Raw genomic sequence first — 27598 nt, forward strand, 5'->3', positions numbered from 1 at the left:
ATAGGTAAACACGCATTTTGTTCAGTTAGAAATTTAGTAAGTAACTTTTACTTGGTGCAATGCCCGTCTGGGTAGGTACCACCCACTCATCATAGGCAGCAATACTTGGTATCGTGTTCCGGTTTGAAATGTGAGTGAGCCAATGTAACTACAAGGGACATAACGTCAGTTCCCAAGGTTTGTGGCGCAGTGGTTGTGTAAGAAGTGGCTAAAATTTCATAACGCTCCAATATGGGCAGTGACCACTAAACATCAGGTGGCGCTTTGGAAAGTCCGCCTACCTATGTCATTAAATGAAATAAACTAAAATGATTATTATTAAATGATATTTTTTTACGTGTAAGAACATTTTGGACAGTTTAGCTTCGGGGTTCAGTCAGAACGTTGACGCTTATTTAAGAGATACAAAATATAATTCTGGACGATCTCTAGGGCACCATAATTTAATGCATGATAAGATATCGAAAGAAACTGTAATTAATAACGTTAATCCAATCATTTATCTGTTCATTACAATTATAGGTCAGTTGCATTTATATTCATTAAGTGGGATTATTGGTATTGCCGTTTCAGTGGTTTTGCAACCGTGGTGTAATATATCAGTACCGAGGCTGCTGGCATTTGTGTACATACGAGTACATCGGTATCAGAGTTATATCGCAGTCTGATGTGGGAAGTTTGCCAGCATGATATACTAAAGCCGATTATTTTTCATTGATGACTCATTTAAATCGTAAACATTGAACTTAATAATTGATTATACGCTAATTAAATTTCTAGAGGACCGTTAAATTTCGTCAAAAAATGTAAAAAATAATGGAAATATGTATATATGTACAATTTACTATTGAATAATATCTTATTATCTGGAGCTTAATCGTAATACTATTTGTGTTATTTGGTAAATTATATATTGTTTAAATGATAATATTAGGTGATGTTTTGACCGTTTCGTTGTTTGTTTGGGTGCGTTACATTTACTGTTTTGAAAGTAAGTTGTTGTAAAGTTGGCGTATGTCCAGCGTTGCCGGTACAACGCGACGCCAAGCCAAACCCACGACGCTACTAAATCACTCATACATATATGCAAAACACTAACGTAAGAATATGAGCATGTCGTAGTGGTCTCACGCTCATTTATACCGTCTGCTCCAATGGCACCGATACGAATATTTTTTTAAGATATATTTTTAAATTGCTAACGTAATCGGTACGGACACTACCGCCACGCCTTTTCTTGTTTTAGTTAATCAAAACGTTTTAAATTATGGCCCATATAAATACTCGCAAATGCAACGATATTTTAATTTGGATGTATGCATGGTAAATTTGAACTACCTACAAATAAAATCGAAATGTCCCGAATGGAGCTTCGGGTGTCGGTTTTTAACAACTATTTTAGATTTCTGTAAAAACTCTTTTCTTAGTTGAGAGTAAAAAAAACCTATATTTTTGCGCCAGCCGAGATTGTTGCGAACCAATGCCAAAGAATCAAATTCTGGAAATAAATTATATATGGGAATCTAAAAAAAGGTTTTTTTTTACGAATGTATTATTATGTACGTTTATTTCATAGTTTTCATAAATAATCCGTGGCATTTATTTCGATATTGTTTGACATGATACACAATTACAGAATTGAAGAGCATCTAGAAGCTTCGTTTATACCCACTTCCTTTCACCATCGCACATTTAGTTACAATTTGAAAAACAGTTATAGGCCATGATAAAAATACATGTCCTACTGAGACTGAGAATACTCCTACTGAGTATTGAGATTTAAAAATGCATTTAGCTAATAATATTTTTTTTAATAATAAGTTGTGGATTTACAGGGAGTGTTTTTAATAATTTTCACAATATCGTGTCGATTGATGGATATTTAGATGGTTACAGACATTCGTATCGACCATAGAATATGTAATGAATACATATAATGAACGAACTCAATATTATAATTTAACAAATATATGTCATCATATAAAACATTAGACTATTTTACTGTCTCTACTTAAATGTAAATTTTAAGATCAATAAAGTATCGATCATAATATTCTATAAAATATTCAACATGAACACTATAAAATTAAATAAATAATTATATGATATATTACAGATTATAAAATAAACATATCAAGGTATTATTCGATATACGTTCCAAAAACAATTTATTTAAAATTATTTTGTGTTAATTTATTCCGTGAAACAGTTGTGCAATAAATCGTTTTTTAGTTGTTGTCAGTTTAAAATGGTTTTATAACGGTTTGTTGACAATTGACGATCGTGGACAGGGAGTGTTGCCAGAAATGAGATAACACGAAAAAAGTTTCCTTAATTACAAACACTGTTGTACTCACATAAATTAGACATTTTACGTCAAGGTTAATATTTTTGCTGTGTTATTTTGTCAGTAAAAGTTCTAATTTTAAATTATTTAAATCCGAGATTGCGCTGTGGTCACTACACGTGGAATATATCATACAACTGAGTTTTTATGTGTGATTTTTGTTTTTAATACATCTTGTGGCTCGGTGATGATAGAAACCTATAACAAACACCACGCACCAACCCACAATGGTGCAGTGTGGTGGAATGACCCATTCCGTTTCATTAACAGAAGACAAACTGGCTATACTAAGCCAAAACAGGAATATTTACAGGTCGTTACTATACTGTACTTATTTAATTATAGTCAAAAAGTACAGATATTAAATTAATGAAACAAATTTAACAACCAAAATAATAACTACTTTAATGTTACGATTCATTAAACTTCTTTAGTGCTGACCAATTCTGGTGGTTAATTTAAAGTTATAGCATTATGGCAATCCCCTGTAAATACTAAATGTAAAACTGTTTATTGGCCTCAATAACAAAATGCAGCCAACATACGGACAATATTATTAAAAGCTGTATTCATAATGGCTCAATTTATGGACTGTCTTACGTGAATGGTGCAGGTTTGATTCTAACCCATTAAAATATGAAAGTATTAACTGGCATTAGTCTAATTTTAAATTAAAAAGCGAAAGAATATATTTAGCAACATAACATTTGTTACACGATCATAGTACTGTTTAAATATATGTATAGGTTTTCTTCTAATACGTATTGACCATTAGTTTAATGTAACATATACTGAAACGTATCGATAAAGGCGATGACTAGCCAATCGGTAATTGAATTGATAAATAATTCATTAAATACCGTTGCAGAATCAGTATGATGAACTGTGAATAAGTAATGCTATTTGCTGATGGAAAATGTATCGCGAAGCTTTCAACAGATAACACGGTTTATATGTAATATGTAATGTTTTGAATATTGTTGTCATTTTGTTTATGCAACGTTATAGATGGCAAGGTCGCCATCGTCCATATAAAATGATGCCGAAAGAAATATTAATCATTCCTTACAACACCAATGCACCCCCGACCTTTGGAATTAAGATATCAATCCCTTGTGCTTGTAGTTACACTGGCTCACTCACTCTTCAAACTGGAAAATAATAGTACTGAGTAGTAATTGCTGTTAGGTGATGAAATATATGATCTGCCACTAAGTAAAGTTATTAAAATAATTGAAAACGTTATTATTTTATTCTGATTAAGATTTTTTTTTTATTTACGAGTACCTAAAGTGATCTAAATAATTCAGTAGCAGTGTTTTATTAGTTTATTCTATACATTTATGATACTATGAATTCCATTCTTCACCTTTTTAATTATACCTCTAACTGGTTAAAGCAAGAGAAACTTTTTACAGTATCAATCTGATGATATATTTAGAAAACTATATTGCAAAGTATAAAAGTATACCTATTACTAAGTCGAGAAAACTTCGAGTTTGACCTTGACCACGCTGCTCCAGTATGTATTGGTGGCACATTACACAGATGGCAGAATTTCTACAAGCGTGGGGTTCCTCACGATGCTTTACTTCACCTTCGAGTGCGTCAAGTATACACACTAATGCACCAAATTAAAAACCAATAGTGCTTTCTCGGATTTTAATTCAAAATCTTTCATTAATATCTGTACATCACGTCGACATGTTCTGTCCTAAATTACTGCCCGAATTTTCACATACGAATCACTCTGTTTTGAGCTCTTCATAGACTTCGTTTTATGTTATACGAGTTTCATACGAGTATGTACATATGTGAATGCTTCTTTCGTCTTTAGTAATTCTTTGAAATGACGATACAGACTCCAAACCAATTTAATCTGCGCGCAACAGCACAATGAACATCTGATTAAGTTTTTATGGAGTTTTATCAGCTGTTTTTTCATAATAAAAAAACGTATAAAAGAAGTTGGATGTTTTCGAATGGCGTCAAAGAAAAGTTAATGCTGTGGATAAAGCAAATAAAATTCCAACGATTTTTTAAATCATTTTATATTACAAGACATTCAAAATACGTTACGATTTATCGCGCGTTAGAAACTGACCCACGTGTGTAGTGCGGTGACTATGTGGTTACGCAAGGACGGCAGCATTCATACTCTACTCACAGCACCTATGTAGAATTCACGCATTTATTTTATTGCAAATCAATTTGCCTTGAGCGTTATCTACAACGTTCGCGTATTTACTTAGGTTTGTGTTACAATATCATATTTTCTTAAATATATGCGGATAATAAATTGGGGTTACGTAAGTCCGCTTCGATGTTTCGTGGGTGTATGTATGTATGTAGTGTTCAGGGATAGATGTTCATTTCCTCTCCATTGCGCCAATTGCGCTTGTTTGTAGACGACACTGGACTAATTGCGAAACTCCGCAATTAACAGTCGCCTGATGGATGAATGCGCACCTCACGACATTCGTCCGTGGCATTCAATGTAATGAGCCATGAAACGCTTAATAACAGTAACTGATATCGAAGTTTACGAGTTTCGTTATATTTGTTTGTTTGTTTGTTTAAAAATAATACCGGTTTATGGCTATACTTAGTTTATATTGCCACTTTAGTTTTATTGTGACTAATGGCTACCGTTTTTAATAGTTGTTTGAGACGTCTATGACACTGTCTGCACTCTGCATAACTATTACGTCATATTTCTGATTTCGATCAACTGTTTATTTTTAATAAATTAGGTACCGATCGCAGTTTCGTCTGTAAAATAAGAAGCATTTTATTGGCTATTAGTAAAATTCCAGAAATTTAATTTTATAATTAAATGTTTGAATAAACAGTAAACGTTCATAATGTCTAATGACCGTGAATAAAATAAAATTATTAATAAAATCTTTCGGTGTTCTCCAAGTCCCCTCAAAATCAGTAACAAAAATAAACATGTTATATTTCTATTATATATATTTGTTTCTACTTGCTTATAATTTGATAAGTTTTTCTTTGGTTCATATAATTAAGTATGTTTAAAGGCATCTAACCCAGAAAAACAACTTTATCTAATGCTTTTTCAAACCTTATTGCTTTAGCTGCCTATTTTGTTATATCTTTGTGATAAATTTATTTATATATATACTCGTATATATATACTTATTTTTCAGTTTTATTTTGTAAATAATAATATCTTATAAATACCAATAAATAGGTCAGTAAAGTGCTTGCGAAACAATAAAAACAAGACTTTAAAATAATTTATTATATAAGAAAATATTAATAATTATTACAAACAAATAACACGTCTTAGTACCTACTCATTAGGCAAACATTTGTGTACTTACAGGCACAAAACATGCTAGAGATCGTGGGCAGCGCATGTTGTAAAGAATAGGATATATATATTTTTTTTACTTTTCTAATGTACATGGACGAAAGGGTCCATTTATCAGATGATAATTTGCTCATCTGCTTTAATAAAAATAAACTACATTAAAAAATCACTAAGAAAATAACAATTTTAAAATACCTGAATGTACATGTAATTTGGAAAATACGGTCTCCGATTTAAAAATATAAAGTTGTTCAAGCGGTAAGTCCCAAGTTTTAAAAACCAGACGTCACTGACTCATCTCTGTGTGTATAATTTTCCTTATTACGGGATTCCTAATCTGATTGATCTAATCGTATTATTTTATTCATTACAAGACAATTCATAGACAAAGCTAGTTTATGATACTATAGCTTGGAATACAATCAATAATTCACGATTGATATTATTAATGTCAACCCTATAAATCTATTGTAAGTACGTAAGTAAGTTTATGCGAGGTGCGGCAGTTATATCCTATTGTCTTTGTAAAATGTAAGCGCAATAGAAGGTCTTTTTTGTCATAAGGGTCAACTGGTTTATATCTCGAGTGATAATTAATGGTTACACGTTACATTAACACGTTTTCACTTGTGATCTTCAATGAATATTCGAAATGCTCTGACGTTTTACATGGCAAAATTAGTTGCCATGTAAAACGTTTAATGTAACAATGTTCCGTCTAGTCTGTGACTAGTCGGTACAGCCGACTATCCGGTCACATTCGTAGTCGGCGACTAGTAGGTGTCCCTACAACCGACTAATTGCTTAGTCGGCTAGTCGGCCAAAGTTAAAATCGGCATATCTCTAAAAATTTGCTAATTTTTTTTAGAAGGTACCTTTTGTCTTTTTTTTTTGTTGGTAAAGTATGTAATATTTGAACAATGATTAAAGTCCAAGATAACAAATATCCTATATAATATATTTTTTTGGATAATAGTCTGTATGGTTTTGTAGATATAGCTATCTCATGAAAATAAACAATGTATAATTATAACTAAACACATAGATATCTTCAAGATTAAATGTCATTTAAATGAATGTTAGCAATGCCAATGCACTGTATGGAATTACTAATATTCCTATTTACCCCTCCATTTAAGCTTAAAGTTTGTTTAAGGATTGGGGATGACAATAGCCTAGCGAGTAAGGATCGATTCTGTGACTTTAGATCGCTAGGCGGCTCTTAAACCATTGCGTTATTGACGCTTCAAAATTATTGTAATAAGAAAAATTTAAAACTTAATTAATTCTGGCCACAGTGGGCATTCTCAACGGAGACAATTCTTCGGCGAGGGCGGCCATCATCATTATAGTGCAAATAGACTTTTCCCTCACAAAACAGTAAACCAATTTGACCGGTGAGAGACAAGCCGCAAGAACAAGGCTTTCCGTGCTTTCCGAAGTACGGGAGTGTAAACTTCTGGGTAAACTTTTACTGATAGCTCAATATTATTTATGACTCATGAGTCCTAACTAGACTGCCGATGCAAGTACCAAAACACAGAAATTTAAGCACGTTCGCTTGGAGTTCTACTACAACAGAATATGGTGTGAATAATCGGTTTAAATAAATGGGCCTAAACAGTTAATAGAGCGAGCCTGTAACTGTAATGCCTCAGATGATATTATGGACATGAATATTTAAGCCAAGTAATTTTAATGATACGGTCCAAATTAATATTGTTCGAATTACATAATAATTTAATTAATTCTGTAGATAACATATTTCGTCATGTAAATGTGAGTAATTTAATATTGCACCAGCAACGTATCCGTAACACCAAACAGATTGCAATCATTAATGCGTTCCACATTGATGAATTGCGGACTCAGCCTGAGCCGGCTTCGGTGGCAACCTGGCTTGTATACTCCTAAAACATACTGATAATGCTAAAATATATCCATATACGTCAAATTTTCAACGTGTTCTTTAAATAAATATCCTTTTACGACCAGACACGCTGGTATACATACATATGAATCGTTAACATTTAAAAATCCGGCGGCAGGCAGTCTACTTTATTATTTTAGGTTTCATTTATGTTATTATACGTTATTAAATAATAATCGCTTATAATTTCTTTGTGTAATCTGCTTGTTGTACATATAAGCACATTTGACCTGCGTGATTACAAACACTCATTTGTTTTTTCATAGAAATTTAAATAATCATGTAAGAACTATTTGTTTTTAAGGTTATTCTAAAGAATTTTGTGCCTACTATTACTATTATTACGTCATCGTTGTCATTTCCACTGTGAAACAGATTGTTTATCCCTCCCGTGACTAACCCGCTACGTCGTGGGTTGTGTAAGAGTATTAAATATTGAGCGCCCTCCGAGTGCGTGCGATTGTGCGCGTAGGCAGTTTCACAATGACCACAGTCCATTGACCTCGCGTTTTCTGTAGGTTACTAGATATACCCATTTCCGGACACACTCGAAACGTTCTATCAAGATACTATATATCTGTAAGTGTTTTGTTTGTTTGTTTATAAAACGGTCGAGTATACGTTATTTATAGTCACATGAGTACATTACCTACATTCAGTTCGGTATGTTTTTTTCATGTAACTCGTGTTTAAGCTTTCAAAATAGACGAGGTAGTTGCATAATGTTTACAGTTCTCGAATGTCTATCTGCATTAATGTTAATTGATGTTACAATTGTTCATGATTCAAGATTAATAATGCTGGTTTTTTTCTCTCTTTATTCCACGTTATTGCGTGTGGTTGATTGACTAATATGTGTTCTCATGAATCGTCGATTGCTTTATAATGTGTCTCGTAGTCGATATAATTAAATGTTAAATTTCACAAACCAAATGACCGTGACAAGCAACGGCATTAAATCAAAGGATTGACAGGACTCATATTATTTCCAACAAAATGCCTTTGAGGTATTTCATTGTAACATTAAGTAGGTATGATCGTATCGTATTTTACCAAGTAACATGATAGTAACCGAGTTTCCATTTATATCATCTTTATTATTAAGAATAATCTCTGTAATACAATCGTCTGTTGTGGATAACGTTACACGAAGTAGGTATATTTATGTATTTTGCCTATTGGTTTTTATTATTAGAGTTTCTTTGAGCAATTATTCATCTGTTGCGCTTTCTAAGAGCACTCGGTTAGTAACTCTTAAAGTTAAATGAACGCCACAAAACTGGTTTCCCGGTTACAGGTACGCGATGAATACAAAAGTTACGACGGGGAAAGGAAAACATTGTGAAGTGGGCTGTGTAATAATAGCAACAGTTAGCCTGGACTAGTTCGTTACTTCTGCATAAATATTTCTCTAAAAAAAAAAAATATTTTTACATACAGACTTAATTGTATTTTAAATTAAATATCAGCTGAAAACTGGAACGTGCTATTAACTTTTCCTTAAATAGTTTGTAGACAATTATTTGATATAACGCCGGTCTTAATAATTTCAGATAGATACTATATCTATCTTTACTCTATATGCGTGAACGCATAGATTACGAACAAGTACAAGCACGGCCACATATCATATATAAAAAACAAAGTCAACATTTAAATGATGTTCGATAACCGCAAATTCTGTAATCAAGAATATAGTTTTGATGCAAAAACAAAATATAAATCTGTTATATGACAGTTAATGTACATACCAGTAATCTTAATGAGAATAAATGGCCTGTGGGAGATAAAATAGACGGTGCGATACTTGTTTGTAAATATAGGAGACCGAGCGCCCGCCTGATGTCAAGGACGCGCCCTCCAAGCTCCACATGTGCGATTAGCCCGAGCGAGTCCACTTAACCAAGATCTCTTAACATATGCTCACTTAAACCACATAGCGAAGATTAAATGAAACATCGTGTATCACTTGTAAATGGTTCCTTTTATTCCTCAAGGGTCGAGTTCTAGTTACACCGTTCGCGAAACGTTTATATAACAGCGCGAATCGTTTCATTTTAGATGACTTATTCGCTCCGTGTCGATTAATCGTTGGAAATATTAAATCAGAGTAGTTAAACAAAACCTCGGAGCAGTGAAGTGTGATCAGAAGTGATTGAAGTCAGATTCATGATAACTATATTAGAATATTTTAAGACTAATTGGTAACCTTTTTGATTTTTTTTACTGTATTTGACGCGCTGTTCGCTTGTTTTTTATTTTGGTTATTTTTTTAAGTTACATATAAGTGAATATTGGCCAAATAAAAGAAATACATAGACGTGTAGTGAATATTAGTAAATATTTTTAGGCATACTTTTTTTGCTTTGCGTAATGGTTGCGTAAAGTTTTTATTTACATATTATAGTTAATTCTATTATGCTTCTGCTTCTAGCTCCGACTAGTGTGAACTACGTCGAATTTAGAGAAAGTAATACTAGAAATTTGTATTAAGTGTCAAGTATTATGTGTGACAGGGCATTTGTGAATTCGCACTTTTTTGTGTAGTTTCATCATTAAAAATATAATTTGCTTTCTCGACGAATGTAATTTGTCATTTACCTCCAGCCTCGTACGTTCGAGATATAAATTGTACTCGTTTTATAAAGACTTCAGTTGTTACGAGTATATAGCTACTCTATAATTGACTGCGATTTTGATGCAATTGACATTGTAATCTCATACACATGCACAAATAAATTTTATGATTTTTTTTTTTATGAAAGATAAGTTAAGTTAGTCTTTGAATATATTCAATAACATATATATTTTGAATGAGAATTAAAGTACTTTTTCTACATCGATCTCATTTAAATTATTGTGCATGGGCCACCGCATGGACCGATGTTTTCTTTTTAATTTGCTATATTTTTTTTATTTACGTAATGCCAGGTACATTTTAACGAGAATTTTTGCATTGGTAGTCTTCCTATATTTCCGATGCAATCATTCCCTTGATTGTTATTCAGATAGTTTTCGATAAGTAAATAGTCTTGTTTTAAACAGTATCCACTAATTATACTTCAGAATCGCGACATTGTGTTTACTTCCTTGTTAATTGGAAAAGCTTTTTAATGAACACTATCGACGTTCGCTTAGTTCGCTTCTGATACGAAATATGATCTCCGAAACTGTCTGAATAGCATTATCATGTGTTTCTGCATGCATTGCCTGTGCTAGCGAGTGGTTGTGTTGCATGCAGGTCTAGGCGCGCTTCGCAGCAGCTGTCCAGGAGCGCCGAGAGCATCGACCAGGCATACAAAAGGTAATCGAATCATTTGTTTTTATTTGAAACAGAACCAATATTTAGCGAGCACATGTAGCTTGATGTTCGTGTCGCATTTTTTGCAACTGTTTCCTCGCTTTAATGCAATTATTAAAAAAATCGAAACTAAATTTCAATTATATGGTGGTTTAGTCCAGACGGTATCGACGCTATCCACATACACGCATTAGCTTATACCATCGCAATGTTATGTTAATCCGATGAGCTTGGATGTCAACAAATCAATCGTTTTGTCTCTCAATAATACACGCCGTCACGCACTAATAGCGCAGTACATTTGATCAGGCGTTAACATAAACTTACGAAATTCTGATTGATCCCGTTTGTTTACATTCAGCGAGTTCTCTGAATGTTATTTACGGCGTTTTCTTTAAACATTTGCCAATTATTTGTACAGTCACACGGAATATTTTTCCTGTTTCCCGTCACATGTGATCGTCAAACCGGTCATTATTCCAAGAGGCGATCTCGCCGGATGTTTTCTAATCGACATATATTTTTAATTCTTCTTTAATTAAATAAAACATTTATGTTCTTGTTTGTACTCGAATAATTTATGTATTATGATTATGAGTGTGTAAATTTGTAAGTTTATTTTTAAATAATGAAGTTTCTTTTTTTTCATTTGTACAAAAATATTTATTATTTCTGCTGGTTTGAAATTCCGTGGATTAATAATGTAATTTTTTTTTAATATGTTTTTTGTTCGTATAATATTTTATTTTTGAGACTGTGAGCTGAGATGATCCAATAAACGGGTTAAAATCCAGACAAGCACGACTGAATTTTTATGTAATCAATTTGTCTTGTTAATTTATCTTGTGCTCGGTGATGTAGGAGAACATCGTTAGGAAATCTGCATTGATTGGATGAAAATCTGCCAGATGTATATCAATCACCTCGCATTTGGAGCAGTGCAGTCGTGATATCCTCAAAAAGAGTGGAGGCTTCAGCTCAGCAGTAGGAGATTATAAATCTCTGGCTGTTAATATTGTATTTAACTTACTGTCACAAGACGATAGAATATAATATCAAATATTTATATTAACAAGTAATGCAGCAAGCAGAAGATAAAACAAATAATGTGTAATAATATGACAATTATTGTTATAATTGTAGTGGACACAGATGAACATTACAATAGTCATTTACGAAGTGATATTTAACATTGCAGGTCGAAAAGTCGCTCAGTTGACCATGGCTTCGCTGCCCCTTTTGACCTGGAGTCTCTTCGTTCCAAAGTGGAGGGGAGATTTGACGCTGTTAACAGAGGTAAGAAAAAGATTTTCTTTATATTTAATAATTTCCAAATAAAACCTTGTATTTGCTCACATATTTGAGATCAAACTGGTTAGCTGGTCGCAATTTTCACATCAGTCCTTGGCAAGGGACACGAACTTGTACCATGTCTGCCATTAAACAGATTCCGGCTCTATCGTAATAAATTAATCTCGTATATTCGTAACATCAACAAATGTTTGCTTATTTTGCTTCAGTTTTGCAGGATGCTAGTTATAATTATTGCGCTCGGTTCAATGATGATTCCGTCAATGACTAAGGAGTTTATTTAAGATTTATATCCAGATGGAATTTAAGATTGATGTCATAAACAAAATTACGAGAAAACGTTCCGAGGCGAATTATAAATATTTTTGAATTTAGAATGAAAGCAAATTACCCCTTAAATACGTCTTTTACAGCTTTATTGCTGGCCTGATCTTGTTGCCAATTGTCGTTATGAAATTGAAATATAATTGTTTTTCTTTTATCATTTGAACAATTCAGTCATTGAATGCGTCAACGTACCCAGAAAATATATTATCGCTTACTTTTAGTCACTTTATATCGAAGATTATTTGTTATTTATCTACAAAAATCGTACCTAAACCTTTGCGACACTTAAGAAATCACTTGGAAATATTTTATTGGCAATGCGTCAAGAATCAAGTGTAGTACGAACACCGGCGGCGGCAACCCATTTGGCGTTGCACACGTACGACGTAGCTGCATTTTCAAATGACATTTAATTTCTAAAAATTAATAGTATTTTTTTCTAAAAACTTTGAAATAAGTTTTTCTTTTTTATTTCTTTTTATATAGTTTTTGTGGATTTTTCGTATTTTGTATATCCATTCCTTGAAAATTTAAAGTGGTTTATTTTTACGTCGAGATTCATGTACAATTTATTCTCTTTACTGTACATGTGCTAGTATAACGCACCTGACATTGTCCTGCCTATGTATACATATCAATATCGGTTAAACGGTTTATAAGTTCATGTTTTGCAGAGCCATCTATCGACGAGTTAAAATAAAGATAATTTTTCTCCGTAAAGAATTCACTATACATATATTTATATGCTAAATTTCATAGCGATCAGTTATTTGATAAACTAATATATTTTATTGTATATATGGTCATTAAATTGTATATTATAACGTTTGAGTCTGCTATTTTTCTATACACCTAAATATTACCTGAACTGAAGACGAATATTCGGCAACATGTATTGATTTAACGTCACAGCCAGTAGTTGTTCCAACTTGAACTGTGACCTTTATCCCGGATAGATATTAATTGCTTTCAAATACGATTTCTAATCGTCAAAATCGCAACGTCGGTATCGGGAATCAATCATAACTGTATCTGTGTCTGATGTGTTTAAATAACATTCGTATCGGAATTATTTGTGCAGGGTTCATTAGGTTGCTTTCTATATATCGATATATATCGTAGTTTTTCATATGGAATGTAACAGATTATATAATAGTTATATCCAGCTCCGTTTCAAGTAAACCAAACGCCCGAGTGCAAGCGGGTCAAGCGGTTCAAGGGGCCTTCGATATCTCCCCCCCAAACAAATTATTTTAAGAGACCTGCTGATGCGTTACTGATAGTCCAAGACTTGGCGATGATCAAACCGCGGTGGCCAGGTCCTTTGGATCCCCTGCAACCTGGGTTAAGACGGGCCCAATAACATCGAAACATACTTTACAGAATGCACATCTATTTATTCTAATTCAATTGCTGAAAAACTTTATAAACAGAACAGTTTCTTTTATCTCGATCTCAAGAAAAATCATAATCAAAATAATTATTTAATGTATAAAAGTATAAAACTTAATATATCTTCAGATGTATAAAAAGTACGTATTTATACATCTGAAGGTACATACATCAGTAATTCATATAAAACGTATACGTCAGATTAATTTAGCCTTCGATCAAAACTAGTACTATTATTTTTATATTTTTCCGTACTAATATAATAAATTCGTTTGTGAGTTCGAATTTTATATATTCACGTTTTACTACTCAACATGAAATTTTGCATACAAAGTCTGCGTTACTGTAAAGGAACCTGTTTACGGAACCTAGTAATGAAGCTTCGCTTATATACAAAGGAAATGCATACATTATAATCTTATCTTTGTATAAAACATTACCTTAACAAGTATAAAAGACTATGAGCTCCACGTCACAATTTACCTTATTAAAGCAATTTATTAATGGGTTCAGAGAATAGTACCCACAGGGACAAAGCCGCAAGAGAATCATAACGTGATCTTAAGTAACTAAGTATATAGTGATTGTATTATCTGTTCATAAAATTAATACGTAATTGAATGTGAAGGTGTACTAAAAAGTAAATACACGATGTTGATAACCTTAACTTGTTTGTAAATGTGCTTTAAGTAGCTCTCTTATCAATATACCTAATCTGATTTATTTAGTCGGTGTCTGTCATGGAATATTGTGCGGAAGTAACACCTACAATTAGGATCATGTTTATCGATTACGGAATTTAGATCATTCTGTCGAAATTCTTTATATATTGATGACGATTACTTGTTAATTAAAACTAAAATTCGTATTTATAAACATTTTATTGAATCTTATTAAATTACTAGTGGTGTTGTTTAGGGTACTTCTGTAGTTGTGTCTACTAAGGTTAGAGGTGGATTGACGCTGTAAGGAATCGTTGATATACCCAGCAGTGCTAATCTTATACATATGTATATACAAGATTGTTATGTATGTAAAGGATTTTCGTTTTATCCGATCGTTATGAAAGTTAACACATATATTATGTCTTTTTTAATGGAAAAAGTTATTATATTATCTAATATTGATTCCGCCAGTAAATTGCGATACAGAACATAATTTCTATAATGTTCAACCGATTGCCGTAGTATTTGTATATAATGTATGAACACGACGATGACGTCCGCCGACTTTTGTTGGAGTCTTTGTATATTATAATAATTAATGGAACATTTACTCGTCTGTCTGTCTATTTAATAAATTATATTAAATGCTATAAATTTAATTTGTGTGATATTTGAAAATAGTAAGGAATATTGATTTTGATTCCTCGTATCACCAATTTGCCAACGAGCTAAAGTTACGTTAGATTACTCATCCTTCAACCGGAATACAATAATATTGAGTGGTACCAATAAGGAAAAATAGTGGTTGTCGCGATTGTTCGCTTCAATAAGCTGTTTCAGGATGTCCCGGTCCAAAATCTCGTGATGATGTGCCAATGAATATTAAGAGTTCTTATTTCTTACGAGATCCTATTTATTAATTTATTATATATACAATTATAAAATATACGTTCAGCAAACCTCGACTTCTTAACAAATATACAAACATACAAATATACAAACTACTCTTAACAAATATACAAATAAAAAAACAAAACTAAGTTTAGGTATAACTTTGTTATTTTACTTTCAAAGCTAATTTATATGAATGACGGTAATAACGGGCGTAACATCAATATTGCGGAAAATAGGTTAGTAAATATCGTTGGCGTATTAACTGTCTAATTGACCAGTGGATAGCTTATAAGGCTGCAAATCTCAAGGTCCTGACTTGAAATTCTGGGTTGATGAAAAATTTATTGAGTATCTCTTAGAATAATTCGAAGTAGTATAGCATAGTCAACATTATTTTTCCGTCCTTCTGTAAGTACGTGAAATTATTGACTGACGTTCAGAGGCTGAATAGTTGATTGAGCATGTGTGTTTTCGCACTCACTTGAACTCTTACTAAATATTATCTCCTGCGCACTTGAGATTGGCCGAAATTCGGTCAGGAGAACTGTTACTTGCAGTGACTGATAGTTTATTGATACACAACTGGATCTCAAATATGCTGCCTTTTTTTTCGAATACTAAGAGCCTCTATAGCTTAATGCTAAACAATAAAAATATGTTGGAAACACACGTGCTTAACTCTTTATAGGATTGGATGAGTAAATAAAAATATTTTTTTATATTTAAAAAAAACATGTTTGTTTAAATTTATTCTTTTGTTGCAGATGATGACGAGCAAATCAAGAGGCTTCCTCCACCACCACCGATTAAAACTACGACGTATACGGTACGCGTCTTTGTATTACTTTAATTAAATACTGATTCAAGAGAGGCCTACAGTTGTAATGCTCTGCTAAACAACTAACTTGAATTAATTTACGAATTTTGACATCTGCTACGTTATCTAGAACGATAGGATAATTTATCTAAATTTACATGGATTGTAATAGTATTTTTAGCATAATTTGTTTAATGATTCGTTTCTAATTAAATCTCAGGTTATATCATTTTTACACGTGCTTTGTGTCGTACTGTGTGTGGCTATCACTAGCTAACCAATTATTCTACTGACAAACTGCTTCGGCCTAGATTCATAGTTACACTGGCTCAAACACCCCTAAATCTGGAATACAACAATAACCAGTACTGCTGTTTGACAGTAGAATTTTGTAACTACCCAGACGGTTTTGCACAAAGTCCTAACGCCAAATAAAAATGATATTTTGATTTGTTTCGTCTCATAGCAACTATTCTGTCTCGACTTTAATAATATGATTTTTATAGAAAGGAGTTAATAAGCAAGCTCAATATGTCGCTTCTTAAAAAACAAATATTTGTCGTGTATATAATAAACTATCGTTTAAAAAAGCGTATTAGTACGTTAGTAGAGTTTCTTGCACATTAGTCTCGTTAGAATCTAGGTTCTGATCCGGCGACAGTTTCACTTGTAACAAACTAATAAAATGATAAGTCAGAAGTTTAATTAGTTATTAAAGGTCCAATTATATTAAATATATTTAGATTTTGTGTTTATGGTAAATTTTCGTAGGTCCGTGATCGCGACACACTGACGTCGCTGGCCGCCCGCTTCGATACGACGCCCTCGGAGCTCACGAAGCTCAACCGACTCGCCACGCAGTTCATCTTCCCCGGGCAGACGCTGCTCGTGCCCGACAAGAGGAAAGGTTTGTAGAAGTATATCATACATTAAGTCATATGAATAATGTGGTATCGAAAATGTTAATGCTGCATGATTTCCGTAAAGCAACTCTCATTCCTGTTTTATAATTGGGAAATATTATCTTAAATTGCTTCGTTGGTCTTTTGTCTAGAATATACCAAAATAATTAGGTTACCTGTCGAAAAATTATCAATATCAAAGCTGCTCGATGTCTGTAAGCTGTGTGTGTGTATACGCCCTTTGCCTCGGCAAGGACGTAAAGCTGATGTTACTGTGCCTGTAGATAGTCAGTAAATAGAGTGCAAAGGTGTTATACTGTTAGCAAACTGGTGCACTGTAATATGTCCTACGCAGTTCGCTAATCTCCCTTGAGAATGGCCGTCTGTGTCGATATAGGCAGGAGGCCATCATCATCATCATAATAAATTTCGAAACGAAACACAAGTGACTTATATCATGTATATAATTTTTATTTCTGCAATAAATAGTTTTAAAATAAAAGTCAGGTATTTAAATATAATGACATTCTATTTTATTTTAATTTAAAAAATTGCACCAGTAAACACTAATGATTTCATAACAAGCGCCTACGAGAATTTTTAAGCACTTTTAAATATAAACGTTAATACCTTTAGTGCCTGCAGGAACGTTTCTTTATTTTATAATTAAAAAGTTTGCAATTTCAAACAGTGGTCAAGTTTATTTTTTTACTTTTAAACATTTATTAATGGCCTTCAATATTTTTAAAACCAACAATTGCAGTCTTCATTTGTCAACATTGGTTACAGAGTAACCGATAAATCAAACCGTGACGAATCGTACAAACTAGAAAATGCCTTACGAAACTGGCCTTCAAATCTTGATGCTTTGCTAACTAACAATGTAAATCTCACGAATTACTTAACGTAAATTTAGTCATTTCGAAACGAAACATGTAAAAGTGAGAGCCACTTTCGTTGATTGCAATTTTTCAGCTTCTCATTTGTGTTCTCTATTATATTTTAATATAATCTTATAATTAAATGTGATTTTCGTATCTATTATTAGTATGTGGATATTGAAGATTGTCCTATAAAGATTCTAATTAAATAGATGTCATTTGATATTAGGCCATTGAAAATTATTAGTCGAAAATCATGCAATACTATTTTAAACCGATTTCAAAAAAATTCAAGTTCTCCGATCGCCTTGTATTTATTAATGTATGGAAGTTTGTAAGTCCTCGATTTTCTCAAAAACTACTGATCGGATTTGGATGGAGTTTTCGTTACAGTTGAAATCATGACCAAATCACATATAAATTCTCTTATTTATGTGATTGTTTACTATTCCTAATTTACAGTCCTTTGAAACACTTGGCACGATTTACGCGCGTTTAATTTTATTTACAAACACGCTTGGCGAATATCTATCTTCAACTGCGTGTCTAATTGTATACGGTAAATAATGATGTTATATCTGAGTGTAAACGTCGCCGCTAAAATACCTCCACATAATATATGTGTATATTGATTTAATTAATAATGTGACTGTATTTAACATACAGCTTATCGCACATGATTGCGATGCGTAGTAATTATATAATTAGAATTAAAAATGGAATCAGTAATACTCGATCGAATACTAAATAATATTTGAAATGAGTACTAAATACAAATGTCATTTTAAACACAGTCTGAAGTTGACGTCATGAAGTTTTTACGTAACCGTTAAAAAGATAAACTAACTCTTCCCAGTGAGACACAGGTATTCACTGTTCAGCCATAGTGTTCGCGTGTGACGTCGTCGTAAAACATTTTTTTCACTATTTGCACGTCGAATAAAATTTACAACAATGAACAGTCATTGCCGGCAAGTCGCAAGCGCGGCCGCGTTCACGCGCCCGACGAACTTCTATTTTCATTACAACAAACCGAACTGGCCTGCATTCGTTAATTGCTCGCTAACGTCGCTAGTACTTTTCTAACTAACAGTTTGGCCCTAATTGAGGCGATATGACTGTTTTATCACGTGTGATAAGTGTACCGATATAATGGACATTTTATTATTACAGCTGTTCAAGAATGTTCACGTTTGAGTTCATGAAACGCTGGTATCACGGTGCGCTAATACAATGACGTTTATAGATAATACTGTACTTGTTTACACATGTGACTGTTAATACGTTAAAGTGGAACGTAAATAAATGACCTGGTTTTCGTAAAGATTGTACTATTATTATTTCAGATGGCGATAAGGACTCTGATGGCCCGTCCGAGAGCGGCGATAACACGTCCGAATCGACACAAGGTGCTCCAAGTGAGCCGGCACAAGAAAAAGGTATATATACATAACACTTCATATTTCTATGTAGAGTTAGTCTAGTGTGATTGTCGACTTTACGTCTACACCTTTGTTTAATTTCTTGAGGTCAATTTTCAATCATTGTTTCAATCTCAATTATGATGATTCATTTTATCAAATGTTATATTTTATAAAAAACATTTTGCTCAAAGTTACTGTATGTATATATAATCTATAAACGATTTAGAAACAGACCTACATTATTGTGCTTCTAAGATTAAGTATCTGAAATATGTTCTTTTCTAATTCGACCATCATTGGAATCAAATAAATAATCAAGAAGGATTTAATTTGATGTTAAGTAAAAAAAAATTGAATACTGCGTTTGAAAAAAGAATAATAAAATTGCATAACCATCTTTGTTTTTAGACTGTAACAAGTAAATAAGACTTAATTCAATACACTATGTGTACGTTCAACATCTGCTATTTATTTATTTTGTTATTTTACGTCTGTTCCGGACTGTAATAAAATTCAACCATATGAATATTTTTCAAGGTTTTATGTTATACACGTAAATGTTATATGCAGCCGAGTATTATATATTGTGTATATATTTAGGTAATTCCGAAGGAATCATCATTGACGGCTTAATTTTCCTTAATTTAACAGTGATTATATACAAATTACTGTAATACTACTTGAAACAAACAATTGTGGGAAAAAATATCTAAGACCTGCTTTGCCATCAGAACATACCTTTACTTTTATCGTAGCTCCGAATGTATTGAATGTCATTAAAACATGTTGTCACTATAAACAATGCGTAAAATATTTATGTTTTGTAGTTTTATTTAGCAGACATTCTTTTGATTGTAACGTATGTAAGTTTGTCTGTGTGTGGTCACTTCAAACGAACAGATATAAATTTACCCACTACTCCACGTCCGATTATGCTTCTTTTGGCAGATCTTGTTGAGGGTCTTTTAAGATTTTGTAAACACATTTGCGTATATCTTAACGAAACAACAAAGTCGTCGGTAGTTAAGGTACATTCTTTTTTCAAATGAAAGTATTTTTTTTTTTCCGAAAAATCTTGGAATATTTCTGTAATGATATCGTTTTTCGGTAACAGAGATCCTGGACAGTCTTCGGCCCGTGTCGCCCGAGGCGCCGACCAGCAGCAGCGCTCCTCAGCGCTTCTTGAAGATCAATGTGCGACACATTACTGATGGACAGGTAAAATACCTATAATGTCTTTGTTTTTTTTTACAGTTTTGTTATTATTAAACTATCAATTAGATAATTATGTATGCCAAATTATACCAAATTATATTCTTAGTCTAAGTTGGTATGTTTATCACAAAAGTTTTAAATCCTCTGACATAGATATTTAATCTATATAGATAGATAAACTAATATATTCGCCGAATACAAGTATTCGAGATTAAAGACCTAGAAATAAAATACTGCGTACAAGTAACTCTAGGCATGTTATGTCCGAATTTTAGCCAAAAACTGATAATAAATACAGGACGAACGTGGATTATAAAATATATTTTAATATAATTACTTGTATGATATATTTGATGTCATAGTCATAATGTTGTAACAGATTTCATAGCATTAATTATTTTTAAATTATTCGAATAGTGTTATTATTGTACAAATTTGTACTCCAAATTGCAATGTTACCTACAGGGCGTGGTGTCCGGAGTGCTCCTCGTAACTCCCAACGCCGTGATGTTCGACCCGAACGTGTCGGACACGCTGGTGATGGAGCACGGGCCGGAGTCGTACGGCGTGATCGCGCCCATGGAGTACGTGGTCAACGCCGCCATCTTCTACGACATCGCGCACATGCGCACGCACGGACCGGACCACAACGCACACAAGTACGTCATGCCATTAGATCACGTCACCAATTTAATCACTTATATATTATTTTCTTAATCTTGAAACTTTTGAGGGCAATAAATCATTAGACAAATGTAAACTATGATGACTCATTCATTGTATAGAACACGTGGATAAGAACCAAATATGGCAGGTTCAAATCCTTTTATATTATAGTACGTCATTTTTGTTTATAAATCATCTCATGGTTAGCGATAAGGAAAACTAAACGTGTCAGGTGAAATGCATGCACGATATTAACCAATCCGCAGTGGAGCTCATAATCATATTAACAGAAATGACCGTAGCCCAGCAGTGAGACTTATACAGGCTGTAACTTAATTTTTATTTTTATATATATAACTTGTTAGTGTTTATATAGCCTTATCTGTATCTGAACCTTGGCACTGGGCCAGTCCGTTGCTCATAATGAGAAATAATAATACGGTATATGTTCTGCATTTAATTAGTGACGCATTATCCCACGGCACGGTGACCTCTTTTCATGCAGTATGAATGTCAATTGTATGTTTTGTTCTGTCCCAGTATTTGTTACTACTGATACTAGTATTTGTTGTTTTGTTATTCTGCTCTAAAGTTAATCGTAAATAAACAGTTTTATGGGTCGGACTTACGTTCCTAAGCGCGTCAAATACAATTAGCATGGATCTAAAAAATAATTGATTAGGTATTTCTTATCGAGAATACTGTTTGTTGCTTGATTATAGTTTGGTTTTGAGTATTTACACGATTAATGATCACGTATTTTTATTTATTACATTATAGAGCGGAGCAAGCTGAAATCTACTATATGAATAAGTCGGAACATTCGCCCGGCAAGGATTCACTTCTAGTCAAAGTAAGCATTTGTCATTTAATTACGGTATTTTTTTCTTTGAGGTTTTAATTAAGGTGAGATTTTTGAAATGCGTTATTTGCGGTCAAATGGTCATTTATATCTTCTGTATTAATTTTAAATATATTTCGTTCATAGATTAAAATGTTTTATACAAAACTCTTCAGATTTTTTGATATATTTAAATAAATATTAAAGTTAAATTGTATGTTTCAAATGTTTTAAAAGAGTAACTACTGAGTTTCTCGCCGGCTCTTATTGGAACAATTCCAAACTCTGGACCGATGGAATCTCTACTTTTAATATAGCTCTTCTAAAATGACGATTCAAAAGTACTCGAATAGAGTATATAGTAAATATTGATTTCGACATTGAGAGTTTGTCGAAGAGTCGAGCTATGCAGATATAGAAGGGTACAAAGTAAGCGCTTGCTTCAGGACGAGACGTTCCCCGAGCTGCAGGCGGCGGGCGGCGCGGGCGCGGGGGACGCGGGCGCGGACGGCGAGCGCCCCGCCTCGCTCGACGCGGAGGAGCGCGGCGGCGCCGCCTTCCCCAAGGCCTTCGACCGCGACCTCGTCACCCCCACCCCGCTGCAGGTGCGCGCAGCTGCCGGCAGCTCCGCCGAGCACCGCCGAGCACTCCGATCGATGATGTTTTAATCACATGTAAATATTTTTGTAGCAGCTGACCACTGAGGAGAGGCGAAAGTCGTTGCTGGACCACCACTGGGCGATTCCGAGCAAGGATAGAATGTCTATCGACCAAGGAAGTGAGGTTGGTGCAACACTATATTATAGTAAACATCCTAAGTATTATATCTTTTCCAATAATCTATAAAAGTAAGAACCAGTTAAACCTTAGCGGGTGCTTTCATTAAATAATTTTATATATAATATTTTTTTTAATGAATAGAATAAGTTAGAGCAATTGCATTATTTAAAATCTGAATAAAAACTCTGTTATCGATAGGTATCATCAAGTGCAGATCACGGCAAGGAGGAGAGCCTTGAGGCTTCCATCGCTGAAGGGTCCGAGGCGGAGCGCTCGGGGAGCGTGGCGGAGGGGGCGGAGGGTGAGGTGGAGGAGCCCCGGGGAGACGCCGCACATCTCGTGAAGCTCTCCTATCACGACTCTGGCATCGACATACGTGACCCGCTGCTGCACGTCAACACGGCTAATTCGAAGAAGGTGATTTGTGTGGTTGGATTTTATCAATTGGTAGCTTAAAGTTACAGATCCACAACGAAGAGCGGACTATACTTGCTTAAGAACTTATAACCATTAATATTGAAAATATAACAAACAATTGTTATACTGCAGTTGTCGTGCATAATCAAGAAACACTAAATAAAACCTTTGAGAGTCGTTATTAGAGAAGATTAATTAGTTAATAGATATAGCAAATATATTAGGATTTTCATTCGCATGCAACTGACAAATAATAAAAATTCGCGATTAAATACGTATGAAAGGTTGATCTTCGTAAATAATGTATTTAACAGAATTAATTATTCTAGGGCCACCACCATCATTTAGATCACCTGGACTTTTACCACCACATAGAGACAATTTATGAGATGCCAGAAATGGATTTGTCCATGTACGATTGGCATCGAGACTCAACGTATGAAGCGAAGTTTTTAAACTGCTTTGTCGTTGAGCACCATGATATTGAAATGGTTTCCTGCCATTCCTCTGAAGAGGTGAGACAGGAACTCTGTTAAACTCGTGTGTGTTGTTCTTCGGTATCCGGTTCGACGTCCAGTCATTGTACATGGTATATGGTTTCAGAACTCTATCAGCTGTTTAAAAATTTGTGTGGTTACGTATTGAAATAGCTTCTCTTCCTCCTTAGCGTTTCCAAGCATATGAAGCTGAATAGCAATACCGTCTTCTGATCTATCGTGTGCTGTCCGATGTTGTATTTCTCAGTTCTTCCTTAAAAATTGGATTGTTTTCAAAGTCTACTGTTTATTTTATCTTGTTTAGTGTCCTCTTCTAAATTGACAATGATTACAGGTATACAGTGACGCAGACATAGTGTTGTCGGCTGATTGGGTTCCTCCCGTATGCCTGCCTCGTACCGAGCCTCCTCTGTCCGCTCCACCGCTGGGAGAGAACGAGAGAGCACCGCGCAAACCTGCAGCTGTCTCTTTCTCACTCGATGGCACTCAGAAGGAAGATCCCGGAAAACCGGATAAGAAGAATAAGGTATATAATAATTTATCACCAAACTTTATTATCAACAAAATTAGTTTGATTCTCTTTATCTGGTTGAAGTAAAGAAGGGCGTCCAGACTTTTTGATTAATCATTGAAAAAATATCATATCTACTATTTCGCAAGTCAATCGACTGCTATAGCAAATTTCATTAGAATCCGTATATCCGATCTATAGCCTATTCTACCCACATGAGGAGTAAATACAAAAAAATACTTTGGCATCGAAATTTGATTAATCTATAATAATTTCCAGTTTCTGAAACACTGATCAAAGCCAGATTAATTAATTCAAGTTATATATAATTATACCTGGTGGATCATTCGTCAATAGCAACCAATGACGCAATAGGGTGCTTAGATTAGTAATACACCATTTCTGTAACATGACGGTGAGTGATTTTGAATTGTTATAGATGCTTAAACGTCTGTCATACCCACTGTCGTGGGTAGAAGGGCTCACAGGGGAGGCTCCGCAGGGCTCTCAGAGCGACTCGCTGCCTTCCTCCGCAGACACACAGAACTCTACCTCTGTCTTTTCTAAAGTCTTCAACAGGTAGGAATTAGCTTTTATATAATTGACTTGTTATACTAACAATTATTAATAGAAATTATTCATAAATGGGATTTAGGAAAATATTGTCACTTAATTTAAAATATTTCTTAATATTTATTTTTATTTTGATGTGGCGGCGCTGAAATACTATATTTTAGCCATAGCCATTTTAATTAGACCTAATAGCCATGACCTAAGTAACCATGTGTCATAAGTTGTACAATTATGGTGTTACCTACATAAATAATATTCACTTTATTAAATGTCATTTAAAATATGTAAATTACTTTAATATTACAATAGAATAATCTTTAACGTTATAACGCAAACAGCATCCTCATTTACTTTTAATTAATTCATCTAATTAATGTCATTCAACACAATTATTTATCAAGTTAAGCAAATTAAGTTTTTCTTGTTAATCTGTGTTCACGACCCTACGATACTCTGTAACCACCCATTCCGGTTCTCAACAAACGAGCGACCAGTGTGAGGGCCGGTGCTTGCGACCCCACCCGACACACGACAAACAATCTGCACACATGCATGTGATTATAATAATGGTGCCAATCTAAATTTTTCCTCTGCTCCCGTGGATGCTAACTCGGACGTACCGATATCGCCGGCTCCGCTTCGTTCATTGGTCGTAGCTCACCAATGAACCTAGTGGAGTTCGGTACTGGTTTGTTCCTGAGTAAAACCCCTTCGGAGGAGGCGCCAGGTGACGTCCTGTCTGGGTACGTGAGCCGCCGCTGCAGAATCGATGTGCCACTCCGTTATGTGTTGCCTTTGACGAATATGTTAAAGCCGCTTCGACACAGCTACTGAATTTTGATTCGATACACTGCGACCACAGTTCCGCGTATGTCATTTATGTATCGTGCTGGCTGTGTCGAAGTCGTTGATGTGTTTTGTTTAGTCTCCTCTTCGTAACCACTTTACTGTTTCTAGGATTCACTGAAATGTGATTGTTATTTTGTTATCGTCTCGTGACTGTCGAAATTGAATTTTGGATTACAGCCGGGCCCGTCTTAATCCAGGGTGTAAGTAGTTCAAAAACCCCAGGCATCGTCCGTTAGGGGGCTCTTCGCCAATGTTGGTCCAAACTTGACCGGTGTTGTGTCCCAGAAAGTCTCTTAAAAAAATGTTTTTGAAGATCAGACAACTGATTGCACGGCGTTGTTGGGCTTAGGACGAGGCTGATTACGATCATTCTATTTACAAAATATTATCCATTGTCAATTCAGTATCGAACTAATACATCCAGTTTTTACGTAATCCAGAATTCAATCTGTACTTTCTTAATATTATAATATGTAATGAAGCGCTAAATAGCATGTTATATATGTATGTGTTAGGAAGTTTAGAAATTATGATGAGTTAGAAAGTTTACTAGAATATTCCATGTTTGTTCTATTGTTAATGCACTGGCGGTGTGCCGATTCGACACGCTTTTATAGATTAGACCGAGCTATTGTTCTTATTGAATAATCGTTTGTTTAAATTTTCCTAAAAAAAATAAAACAGATTCATATTGCTCTGATCGAAATAAAAACATTTTCCTATTATAATATCATATAACAGATGCTCAGAATGTTTCTTTAGATGTGATATGGGTCTGATTGAATATGTTTCTGTAACTTCATACGAACTCCCTATTGGCTTCCTATCGCTGTGGCGTGCCGTTCTGCGGCTTACCGCTAGGTACTAGGAAGATTGTTGACATCAGTTGTAATTTATTCTAGTACGTAATGGTGGTCTCACTTGGGATTGATGTTATCATGTTCACTCATAATCATTTTATTGGCACCTCTGTTGATGTATTTGTTAAATATTTTAATATATAGCATGTTTAGTTACCCGTATTCGATAAGTAATATTCTTCTTCACAGATGCAGCTAATATATATTACTGTGTTGATTTTATTAGTGTTACTGTTTTTGACGATATTTGTATCTGTACTGAAAAAGTTTTTTTATTATATACTCGATGAGAAACAGTACTTTAATTAATTAAAAACGAGTTTTGATATATTAATAATTTTGTTTACGAATGACCAGACGTAGCTCGCTGGGCGGTTTCGGTCGCTCCCAGACCAAGCCGAGTAGCGCCACCCAACCCCGGCTCGACTATCGCAGCATGGTGTCAGTGGACGACATGCCCGATCTATTCGCCTCGTTCGATAGTACGTATTTTTTTGATCTACACAAACGAGAAATATATCTGGTTTATATCTACTGAAAAACGGAGGCATATTCGTGCCGGCGACTAAAGCGAGTAATCGTTGCGCAGAGTTGATCCCGCGGCCGGCGCGGCCTAGCGACGACCCGCCGCTGTACCTGCGCCTGCGCATGGGCAAGCCGGCCGGCCGCCCGCTGCCTCGCTCCACGCCGCTCATGTCGTACGGCCGCAAGCGCATGAAGCCCGAGTACTGGTTCGGCATACCCAGGAACAGGTGAGCTCTCGCCTGCCTTACTGACCTGTGTAGCTCCATGAGGTTCTAAAGAGCCTAGTCTACTTTGGTGTCGTTCTACGGAGAATTCTTTATTGCACGTAAATAATAA

General features: G+C 34.4%; 1 protein-coding gene across 5 annotated transcripts in view; it reads left to right on the forward strand.

Annotated features, from left to right (window-relative positions):
- LOC113392233 (TLD domain-containing protein 2) overlaps nucleotides 1-27598 on the forward strand; it is an 85510-nt gene that overhangs the window by 34826 nt on the left and 23086 nt on the right. For 2 of the 5 annotated variants that reach the window (XM_064220983.1, XM_064220987.1), the window contains exons 3-18: nucleotides 10856-10918; nucleotides 12114-12211; nucleotides 16269-16330; nucleotides 17093-17228; nucleotides 19451-19543; nucleotides 20643-20746; nucleotides 21209-21402; nucleotides 22190-22262; nucleotides 22697-22855; nucleotides 22941-23033; nucleotides 23229-23447; nucleotides 24279-24470; nucleotides 24895-25034; nucleotides 25685-25771; nucleotides 27095-27219; nucleotides 27327-27489. In XM_064220983.1, coding sequence (XP_064077053.1) covers nucleotides 10856-10918; nucleotides 12114-12211; nucleotides 16269-16330; nucleotides 17093-17228; nucleotides 19451-19543; nucleotides 20643-20746; nucleotides 21209-21402; nucleotides 22190-22262; nucleotides 22697-22855; nucleotides 22941-23033; nucleotides 23229-23447; nucleotides 24279-24470; nucleotides 24895-25034; nucleotides 25685-25771; nucleotides 27095-27219; nucleotides 27327-27489 — 2001 coding nt within the window. The remainder of the gene's footprint in view (nucleotides 1-10855; nucleotides 10919-12113; nucleotides 12212-16268; nucleotides 16331-17092; nucleotides 17229-19450; nucleotides 19544-20642; nucleotides 20747-21208; nucleotides 21403-22189; nucleotides 22263-22696; nucleotides 22856-22940; nucleotides 23034-23228; nucleotides 23448-24278; nucleotides 24471-24894; nucleotides 25035-25684; nucleotides 25772-27094; nucleotides 27220-27326; nucleotides 27490-27598) is intronic. The other 3 variants (XM_064220988.1, XM_064220985.1, XM_064220986.1) reach the window with 2 other exon arrangements.

Source organism: Vanessa tameamea, chromosome 5 (genome assembly GCF_037043105.1).
Source record: "Vanessa tameamea isolate UH-Manoa-2023 chromosome 5, ilVanTame1 primary haplotype, whole genome shotgun sequence".
Taxonomy (NCBI): Eukaryota; Metazoa; Arthropoda; class Insecta; order Lepidoptera; family Nymphalidae; genus Vanessa; species Vanessa tameamea.